Source organism: Rhea pennata, chromosome 24, assembly GCF_028389875.1.
Source record: "Rhea pennata isolate bPtePen1 chromosome 24, bPtePen1.pri, whole genome shotgun sequence".
In the NCBI taxonomy this organism is placed as follows: domain Eukaryota; kingdom Metazoa; phylum Chordata; class Aves; order Rheiformes; family Rheidae; genus Rhea; species Rhea pennata.
In genome coordinates, this window is record NC_084686.1 from 3,882,531 (window position 1) to 3,893,686 (window position 11,156).

General features: G+C 43.5%; 1 protein-coding gene across 7 annotated transcripts in view; it reads left to right on the top strand.

Moving 5' to 3' along the window:
* Window positions 1-11,156, top strand: part of LOC134150657 (tubulin-specific chaperone cofactor E-like protein) — a 61,533-nt gene that overhangs the window by 18,703 nt on the left and 31,674 nt on the right. For 3 of the 7 annotated variants that reach the window (XM_062594735.1, XM_062594736.1, XM_062594737.1), the window contains one exon: window positions 871-5,328. In XM_062594735.1, coding sequence (XP_062450719.1) covers window positions 871-1,189 — 319 coding nt within the window. In that variant the 3' untranslated portion in view covers window positions 1,190-5,328. Of the gene's footprint in view, window positions 1-870; window positions 5,329-6,393; window positions 8,164-9,664; window positions 9,730-11,156 lie in introns of those variants that run through there. The other 4 variants (XM_062594732.1, XM_062594734.1, XM_062594731.1 and 1 more) reach the window with 4 other exon arrangements.

Below are 11,156 nucleotides of genomic sequence, written 5' to 3' on the forward strand. Positions count from 1 at the left end.
TAAGTTTTCTTCATTAGGCTATTTTGGGACCAGTTGACCTGAGCCTATCAGGTTGGTGAGAGCTTTACCTTCAGTGAGATAACCTCCTCCCTCATCTAGCGCCCACTCAGCTTGATATCTGTGCTGCAGTGCAGGCTGGGGACTATGTGAGAAAAGGTGACTGGATTGGGTGGGCTTTCTGGTTCTGTTTTTCCCCTTTCAGTGTCGTGCTTGGGAAGCATTATGTGATCTGTGTTGCGTTGTGCTAGAAGAGGGGAAAACAGGACTCATACCATTCCAGATTTCTTCCTATTAGATGTCTGTTTAGGTCATTTAACTTGAGTCGAGGATGAACATTGCCTAATGTGAGCAAAATACAGTAAGAATGCTCCCTGAAGTGTTTTGAGATTTGGTGGCAAATGCATTGTTTCTTTGGTCTTTCCTGTGCGGGATACTTGTGTGAGGAGAGGAGGTACCTCAGGCTTTGAACTCTAGCACAGCAATATTCTTTACTCACGGGAGCTTCATTCTTCCTTCTCACCTTGAAGGAATTGTCAGTTAAACCAATAGATGTTTCCAGCAGAACCATATGAGCTCTTCACTGAAATGGAAGATGGCAATCACTCAGCACTGTCTGGGTTCTAGTCTTAGTTCTTGTCAAATAGTTCTGGACTTTGTATGCGTTGCACTTTGAAATCTTCACTTACATCTCTTGTAAACTGGTCGCTGTATTCTCCATCCAGATGTTAATTTAAACTTTGCAATCTAGCAGCATCCTTGGGTGATTGCTGCTGCAGAACAGTAGTATTAAAGAAAAGAAAGCGTCTTGTGAAGAGTGCGATAGCTGTATGAGAAACTGCACCATAACTCTGGACCTGTTCAATTTTTCAGGTATCACGAGCTGGTAGCAAAGTACGGGAAGTTGGAACCTTTGGCAGTAGTGGATCTTCGGCCACAGAGCAGCGCGAAAGTTGAAGTTCACTTCAAGGATAAGGTAGAAGAGATGTCGATCCGCCTTGATCAGACTGTGGCAGAATTAAAGAAGCAATTAAAAACTGTAGTGCAGTTGTCAACAAGCAACATGTTGCTCTTCTACTTGGACCACGAAGCTCCCTTTGGTCCTGAGGAGATGAAATACAACTCACGAGCACTGCATTCTTACGGCATTCGGGATGGAGATAAACTTTATGTGGAGCCCAGAATGAAATAGCCTCTTTTGACCTTGTGCACACGTGTGCACGCATGCTCCCACCTACCCACACACATGCATTAAGGAGTTTTTGCAGGGTTTTTATTTCAGCTGGTTGGTTGAGGTTTTGGTTGTGTTTCTATAGCAGGTAATTTCTTAGCCCGGAGAGCGTGCCCTGATCTGAGAACCATGCCCACCATCCAATGCAGGTGACCTTGAAGTGGCAATTGACTTCAGCGCATGTGTTTCAGAGTGTCCAATACCTTGATGTTTTCATCGATGCTCCGGTATACTCGTGATTTGGCATGAATGGTCACTTGTTCAAGCTAAAGAATACTAGGACCCATAAATTAGGGAGCTGTTTTTTGTGTGTATGTTTTGGATTTTTTTTTCTTTCTTTCTTTCCTTTTTTTTTTGATACAACAGAGCACCCTTTTGCCTAGCTATCTGACTGTGGCTTTAGCTAGCTGAAGTATTTTTTCCAGCTAGGTGCTGTCTCTTAACCTTTTGTTGTGCTTGAATTCACTGAAAGGATGTTAAACAGTATTTAGCTTGAATCAGAGCTCAGGTATTTGGTGCATCCTGCATCCTTAATTCCACTGGTTTGTGAGACTGAACCAGATGGGAGAATGAAAGAGACTCTATTAGAAGGAAGATTTCTTTTCAAAATTTGTGGTCTGTATCTGTGCTGTCCCACCCAGATTTTTGATGAAAAGATTTGATTTCTGTGCCCATCCTGTGACATGAAAATCTGGAGGCAAAGGTAGCTTGGACATCTAAGTTATGAAGGAAATTTTGGAAGGCGATGGGTGGGCCTTGCATTGGGTGGGGTTCAATGGTAAGAGTACAGAATCTGTTGAAGAGTATATTCCCCACCTTGGCTACTGGAACATTGCCGCAATGCTGAAAAGATCCAGTTGTAAGCACTTAGCATTGCAACAGTTTGTACTGAAAAGTGGAATGGCTAAAATTGCTCTCCTGGGAGAGAGTAGGCCTAAAGCTGAAGTTTTTTTTAAGTTGCTGTTGTACCAGAATTGAAATTTAGCACTTTTCCCAGCCCCTGACTGTGGGGTCCCTGCTTAGGGTCTGAACTAGGAAAGTTTTGACTCGTATCAGTTTATAGAAGTTCAGTAACTGAACAACTGTACTCACATTATTGTAAAGCAGTTTTTCACTCTCTCTATCAACTTCCCCCCACACGCACCTTGTAGGCATTGTGTGCTGCTGCTTAAATTAGCCCCTTTTTTCTACTTTAGAGCAGATTCCCTTTACCTATGAGACCCTCATTCCTTTATATCTCTTGTAAATCAGACAGCTGTTTTGCTTTACTGTGTCCTGCCGTGTTCCTCTGTCACTATGACAAGCTGAAGACTTTTCAAATTAGTTATAAGCAGCTGCATAGAAAGTATTTCAGGCTCTGCAGTGATGGCTCTAGTTACACATGAACTTCTGACCTTAATTTTTAAGCGTTCTCAATCTCCACGTGCACTTTCTTTCCCATGATGCTTTTGTCCCAGTCACTGAGCTCCTTTATATTCTTGAAGTTGTGCATTTCTCTTCATGTTTGACCTAAATTGTGGGGTGGGGTAGGATGGGGACAGTATGAAGTATTATCTCATAATCTTCAGGTTTGGGATGTAGGATCCGTTCAGAAGAGACGGGTTCTGCATCCAAGGTAATGATAAAAATGGGAGGATATAAGACAAGTTAATTATTTGTGCCTCATCCCCCTGCCAAAAAAATGTACATCTCCTGGCGTTACTGAGATGAGCAATACAAAACAGACCAAGACTTGCTGTTTGTAACAGAGAATCCGCAGTACGTGGCTGTGGGACTGTGGTACCCGTAACACAGCAGAATGAGGAGGTGGCAGCCGTGTAACATAAGATGATGCTTTTATAAGCTAGAGCTTTACTGAAGATGTATTTTCCATTTGGGTAGCGAAAGGCATTTGCTGCCTTATAGTGGAACTCTAAAGCCAACACTTATGTATGATATATACATACATACGCATAGGAAAAGTTGTGTTTAATAAGATATTTTGTTATAAAGCAAAGTTTTATGAAGATATGGTTGTTTAATATTAGAAGCTTTTTTCTCCCATTGACCTCCTGTTTAAGTACATTATGCATCAGTCGCTGGATTGCTAGAGGTAAGTAACTGATGCAGATAAAAAGAAATATCTGATCTAATTCTATAGAGCAGTAATTGCCTATGTGGGTATATTTATGGCATTGTAACTGGTATGAATGAGATGCTGTAATTATTGACCAACCTTTTCAGCACAATTAAATGTCTCTGTTTCAGAGAAGGAAATAAACAAGGTCAATTAAAGAATTGAATGGGGTTTTTAGAGAAGAACCAAATATGTGCTTGTAAGTTTGTTTGCCTGCAAAATAGTTACCCTTGTATGCATACAGAATGATGATGTTACCACGCAGGCTCTGCACTATAAATAAATAATGGTTTGATTTATGACAGACCTGGTGGGAAATTGAAAATGGAAAAGGAGAACACCTTGTGGTGTATGAGCTTGACATGTGCTGCACAGTGACTGGAGATCTGGTGTTAACATCTAAACCAGATCCCCTGCTCTGTCCGGATCTGGAAAAGTCACAGTGCGAATGTTGCAGTCTTGCTGCTTTGTGAGGGGAAGGTTTATTTCTGGCCAGTGTTGTAAATTCACCTTCTGTGCAGCCAGCAGAGCATGTGTTGGGTGAAAACCAAATATATCAGTTGGCTTCCAAGGAAAAAAAAGCATGTTCAGAGCGCCGAGCGGTTCCTGGGTGCAGGCGCTTGACCTTTGGCAGCAGGTGTTGTGGTGCACCACAAACGTGACAACGTGTTCCAAATTGGGTCACTTTTCATGTATACGGCTTTTGGGAAAGGGTCGTGTATTTGTGCAATGTTACCACTTCACAGGTGACTGTGTCTTGGGGAGAGGGGTCTGAACAAGATAGCTTTTCTTGCCGAATGTGGGTCGTGAGAATCTGGGAGGGCTCTGAGATGGCAGGAAATCTGATTTAAATCTATTCAATGCTATAAGGGTCTGCATCCTCAATTTGTCGACATACCTGCTTTAGCAAAAGGTCCCTAGTTCTGTCATGTTCTTTCAAGAAGACAAAATACAGACTTGCAAGCTCGTCTAGCTTTTGTGTCCTTTTATCCGAGCGCGACTTTTGTCAAGAACCGTTTTGTTGTTCATGCTAGTTCATGCATAAAAGTCTGCCACAGGCAGTGTGCGCAGTGGAAAAAGCACCTGGTTCACAAGGAATTAGGTAACAGCTATATACCAAAGTATCACACGGCTCTGTGTGTTGAGATCAGATGCTGTGCCGTTGTGTTTTCGGATGCGTTCCTGTTGAATATCTGTGTTTTGACCAGATGTTACAACTGGATTGCTTAACCAGCAATATTATGAATATGTATAGTGTGGCAACTGTTTGTCCTCTGCTCCCTTGGTGTGTTTTGTAACTGCTTTTACTGGGGGTTGCATTCCTACTGGTGGTGGATGATACAGCGTAGTCGGCAGTGACTTGGGACACCTCGGAGGAACTGTGCTTAATCGTGCTCGTTGCCTCTGCGGAGGGAGGGGGTTTCACTCTTGTTTTACTCTTGCCTCCTCTGGTCTGTAATCCTAAAAATGCAACATGTTGGCTCTGCCTCTATCAGTTGCCATTTTTGCTTGTAAATGAGATTCTTTAGGTTCTGTTCGTGCACAGATTTGAAAATGCAAGCGATCTGCTGAAAGCAGCCCAGAGGCTAAAATATGTAATCCTGGCAGCTGTTCCACCCGCGTTTGATTGTGGTGCTTTGTGTAGGCGTTAGAGGAGACGCCGTCCCCGGAGCTACGGTAGAAGGGGCTTCTGCCATCTCAGGCCTTTGTCTCTGTGATTGCTTTTCTGCAGTTACTGGAAATTTCAAATATAATTTAAACATGAAGTTCTATTCTTGCACTCTATTAATTATACATCCATATGTAATTTTAAAGAAAAAGGAAAAACTGTAAATCCATCTCTTTATTCTGATTTCTCTCATGGGGAATATACTTCCCAGAATTTGCCTTTGGTTTGCTTGCAGACTTAGTGGTGGAATTCAGGCCAATTAGGTAATCGGTTTGGATCGGTTCAATAAACTAATTTAATTTTTTTCACGAAAAAGGTTTCCAGAGTTTTGTGAGCACTTTCTTGTTTCTTCAAGCAAAGCTTTTCCCTCCTCCTCACCCGCACATTATGCACGCCTTTGGGAGAGTTAAACCTGCCGAGAATTTTCTTGTTCTAGCTGTTCGTGTCAGTCGTCTGCCCTAATTGCTAAGGCTCAGTCACCTCACTTGTGAGCAATCCCACTTGTAGCACCTTGGAAGTAGTAACAGAGCATTTTTTTTTCTCCAACCCGTGTCATTTTGCTTTACGTGGTGGGATCCCAATGCTTGAGCGTCTGTTCCTCTTCTGAACTGTGTCTTTCAGTGGTGGTGATGAATGTCCCCTTGCAGGCTCGGGGCAAAGCGCGAGCTCTCGCTCTGTTCCTTGCTGCCTGGGCGCAGTGGGCGCAGCCTCGCAGTTAGGATGACTTTCACCCTCCCGGAAAGATTCAGTAAGCTCGCAGGTCACTTGCTTACAGGGAGGGCAGTATGGCCCACCAAAGCATTTAGTCGTGGGGTCGTAGGGTTACTGTGCCTGAATGTTAAACTGCAAAAGGAGCAGAAGGAAACCTCTTTTCATGGGTTTTATCTATCTCGTAAGCGGTATGAGAAGAATCAATTTATTTTCCTTTTGCTGGTAGCTTTTAAAATTTGTATAGGAATGAAAAGAGTTAGTGTGTGTGGCAGGTAGCACTCCTGGATATATTCTTCCCTAGTTTATTAGTCCTGCTGCCCTCCTAAATTAGTTGCTGGTTTGGAAAAGAGAAAAAACAATAAAGCTTCCTGCTGGCACGGCCATGTCTAGAGGATAAAAACAAAGCAAACTTTGGCTTCTACCGTGGAAGTGGTTACTGTCCTGTGCCATGGTATGGTAAAAGACACTGTTGGGGATGGAATACGATACCTTGGGTTTGAGCTTGCTAAGCACCGTTCCAGGAGCACCTGGAGCAACGTTCCATTTTGCAGAAGGTCCTTTTCATTTTTTGTGCTGGTAAAAATTGAAAGAAGCTTAACTCAAGATGTACAGAATCTTTGGAGCAGTCTGGCAGTTCTGGGCTTTTTTTTGAGGGGGGGGGTTGTTTTTTTCTGCAGTTTATTTTCCTGCCCCCTCTCTTTTCCTGTCAAAGGACAGGAAGCAGATTATGAATGTACATGGGAAAAAAGAAGGAGTATGTATCTTGTAGTAGGGCAAATAGTTAATATAAGGCCCCTACCAAGAATGGTAGAAGAGAAAATCATTCTTTTCCTAAGTTTCTAACATGTGTCTTTGTGCACGAAACCATGACAATTTTTCCACCAGTTAATGCTGAGGTTGGAGCAGCAGCAGCTTAGACTGAACTTCAATGGAGGCCTTAAAAATCAACTTTACTAATGGGATTCTGATTCCATCTTTCACACTTCAATCACTTCTCTGTCTGTGTCTGTGTCTTTCTCTCGTATGACCATGATGCGAACTGAATTAAAGCGGTAGAGATCTTGGAGGATACAGATCAGGCTCTGGTGAAAAGCTTTGGTCTCTGTGATGAAGTTTAGGGCTTGCATCCTGCAACCGTTTTGGCAGGCACTAACTCCAGGGCTAGCGGTGGTCCCACGCTAAGTGAGCAAGGGCGTGAGCAAGCCTGGAATTAAGCACAGGTCAAAATATGGGCAAAGCGAGTTGCCTGCAACTCAGGCCCTAAGAAGAATAAGCATTCCTGTTGTTTCCTCAGCTCCGACTGTCACGTGCCATGAACATGGAGGGCCAGGATGTCCTTGCTGAGTCCTGCAAACACGTAATTGCATGCTTATGTCACTGTTTGTAGTTGCATTAATTTTAGCGCAGGGTGAGAGATGGACACGAGAAAAAAACAGTCACGCCAGGAACTTGCTAGTGGGTTGCAAGAGGTTCAGCGAAGGGAGCAGCAGAGCTTCTACAGGCTGCCTTGAATTAAGCGTAAGCGGCTATGCTTTCATGGTAAGTTGCAGCTTGGACAGCCTGCACCCCTTCAAAAGTACGGCTTGTGGGCTGTAAGTCCTCGCTAAGGTGCCAAGCAGTGACACAGTTAGAGTTTTCCCTTGGTGTAAGCTGCAGGCTGTACACGTGAACGCAGAGTCTAATATTCATGGTAGTCCCCGCTTAAAATTCCCTGCAAGCCTGATTAAAAATGCACGGCAGTCCACTTGGAGGGTGGGAACAGGAACAGAAGTAAAATCTTCTCCAGAAGATTTGGGGAGAATGTGCTTTATTGGAAAAGTTTTTCTTGTTGTACCTGCAAAAGCAGAACTAAGTTGATTTACAGAAACTAAACAAGATTTTGATGGAAAATTAAGTTCACTGAAATTTCGTAGCACTGATTTTGTACTGTGCTTTAAGCCTAGCACTGTTTAATGCTAATTCTGTAACACTATATTGATGCCTTTTTTTTTTCTTGGCCTGCACAAAGGAGGAAGGGGCTCAGCTCTTCTGAGTTTTTTTTTCCCTTCAGTGAAAACTGATTCTGAGCAGAACAACCGCAAACCCGGCTCCGACTAGCTGACATTTCCATCCAAATCTACCTGAAGGGTGAGCTTTTTCGGAAGAAAGAAGCTTCTCTACCTCTCCAGGCTAGAACCTGATCTTTAGATTGACTTGCTGGTTATCAATAGAGGTAAAAGTTGTGATTACAATTCAACCCTACCGCAGCCCTAAAGGATCTCTGAAGAAAACGGACTTTTCAATTGCAGGAGCAGGAGGACTGAGACATCGGTTTAGTCCTCAGCAATAACTGGCAAAAGAGCATGGAAACGCATTCTCCATTGACATAATTTTTCCCCCTCTTCTACCAAGACTGGTTTAAAATTTCAGACTTAATTTCTCCTCTAGTCGACAAAACAGGTTGGTAACCTTTTTTTTTTTTTTTTGCCATATTGACAAAAACGTATTTTTGAGTGTGGTATGCTAAGTAATGTGTTCGCTATTTTCTTTTGTGTTTCCCGAGCGGTGCCTTTCTTGATCTTCTTCTCGGACCGCCGTATTCTCCTCTAGTCATTCTGTGCCTATTTTCTGCTAATGAAGCTGCTGGGACTGAAATTTATGACCTAAATAAAATTCTATTGTCATCTTCTCAAGATAAGGAATGTGGTAAAGCTCTTTCACGGTGAAATGATTTTTTCTCACCCCAGAAAAAGTTAGCTGAAAGCAGATTCTTGCCAGCGTGGTTGCGGCTGGTGCACAGCGAAGCAGTGTGAACGAGTGTGGAAGGTGCCTTCCACCGTGTTTTGCGCTTTCCAAGCTCCCATTAATTGGACTCAAGTGTAAGTGATGTGGGACAGATGATGTAACGTTCCTCACTGTACCACTATGGTATATGCATTATGTATATGCATATGTGTATTCAGAAGTGGTTGGATTTGTCGTTATTCCTAGATTATAGAAATAGATCCAAAAAGTGAGAGAGTATAAAAACATGAAGTATCTTGTAGCAATTGTGTCCACACAGTTAAAGGAAGCAGAAATGGAAACGAAGGCCATGTGTAATGTGTAGATCTAATTGGTGTCCAAAGCTGATCCTGCAATTTTTATTCATGTGCTTGCACACGGGGAGGACGTGATAGCTTCCTATTAGCTCTGCATGAGCCGTGCCTCTGTAAAACGTGCAGGAGCGAGGAAATCATAGCAGGCATTTTAGCAATGTTTCCTATCTGATTAATAACGAGCAACAAATTTATCAGATGTGAAAGGAATTCAAATGGGTGCAGGTTTTCTCCTTCATATACTCAGCCTCATTTTTGCTTCTCTCTGTATCATTGACTTTTGTACAGCGAGGAAATTGCCCAGATGTGCAAATGTTTGTGCTTCTTTCACACTAGTCACAAATGTTAAGTGATGGTTGTATTATCACCCAGCGCAAAGGATTAGTTAAAGCAATATTTGAAGTCTCTTAATGGTGAAAGTACACTGCAGCTTAGAACTGGCTTCGTTTTTGGAACAACACAAACCTGTTTGTCTCGAAGTCGGCAGAAGTACCCTCATGCTAGGCAGATCAGGCAGGCATTGGTTGTGAACTATTAGGAGAACTGGAGACGTACTGAGAGAAGGGGCTATTTACAAAATCCACTCTCCGTGTGAAATTAGACCCTCTTCTGTTATGCGAAGGACTTGCTTCGACAATACCTGCAGGGCAATGTACTTTTATCACCGGAGAGCTCTCATTACGCCACTTAATGAAGTAGGCATTTTTAGTCCTGCTTCGTGGGTGAGGGATCTCCATCTCCGAAATGTCCGTTCATCAGGAGCAAGCAGGCAACTTTAGAGTGGTTGTGCTAGGTGTCACCTGGGGTTTGTGGAGGTTGTGCTTTCCATGTGATATGTGTCTGAGTTTCTCTCTTTCCTTTAGGATGAACAACCGATCGTTGCTTAGAACCTGGGTGGCCCTTTCAGTCCTAATTGCCCGGCACGAAGGTTAGTATCTCTGACCTAGGGCACTGCGATACTACTGCTGCTCTTCTATGATGGGGAAAGCGCTCACTTTGGAGCAATGTGGAGCCCAGGGACTGCAGCAGTACAAAGGGCCTGAAAAAATCCACTCATACATTGCTTGGGAGTAAGTACAACACCAGGTTGAATTAAGTTTTTCCTATGGAGTTGGAGGGTCTGCTTGTTTTAAGGGTGGACACAAAACATGTGCCTTTATAGGTAAGCACAGGTGTCAGTCTTGGAAGAGTGATGGACTGTGTTGAGGGAGATAGATCATCAGCCTGCACAAATGCTCCTCACTTCATTGGATGCAATGAAGTGACGATAGTTTACATTAAATGAGGACCTGGCAGGCTGCTTTGAATGCGAAGCTGAAAAAACTGACCGGACATAGAGGCTGCGTAAGTTGTTAAGCCCTGTGAGCTTTTTATATCTGCATGCACATATTATGCATGTGTATGTCTGTACAGGCACACGCAGTGCATGCAGGAGGTTGCTCTAGTCTGGCCAATTGCTATAAGATAGGACTTTGACGAATTTCAAGTCTTTGGATTGCTGTCTGGGCAGACAAACTTGGGTCAAGTAAAGGGTAAATTGGGTGAGCAGCAGCAAAATGTCACAGCCACCAAGGTCTTCCGTAATTAAGTTTGCCTTTGAGCTCCTGCCTAGGAAATGTTGGCAGCACTGGTTGGAGACTCATCTAACACCAGATTTGGATGTGCCCCTGCTGTGTCCCCTGGCCTGTAACCTAGGGAGGGACGTGTCTCGAGGAGATCACCCCCGGTGGCCACATTCCTTTTGGTGCATTTTGTTTTGTGAGGATGAGATTTCTTAACTGGATTGGATGAGGCTCCCAGCAACCTGCTCGGACTGTGAACTCAGCTCTGCTTGGAGCAGGAGGTGAAACCAGACGGCCTCTGGAGACCCTTCCAAGCTCCGCTTTTCTGTGATGTTGAAAAGCACAGGAACATCTACCCTAATCTCGTAGGGTAATCTTTCTTGGATTTTACTCCAGAGAGAGGCGTGTTGAGTTGATATGGACTGGAAAAGCATCTTTAGTTTAGTAACACAGCATATTTCCACTGTGTGGTTGATACTAGATGTGTGATTGACTTGAGGACCTCTAGCCAGGCAGCCTAGAGCTGGGGAGCTGGGAAATCTTGAAGTGATTTCCCTGGTCAGCTACTGAAGATAGCTCATTTGAAAGCTGTGACTCTGTTTCTTCCCTTGTGAAATGAGGACAACAGTTCACCCGTGAGAAATGGCACCGGTGGTAAAAATCATTGTTGGCAGCGGGTGGCAAAGTGCTCGGGCAGATGAAGCGACACGTGCAAAGTTATAGCAGTGTCACACTAGTAATGCTTAAGAAGCTAACGCTGACAAGTTTTTGCTAAGATTCACAGCTAAAAAAG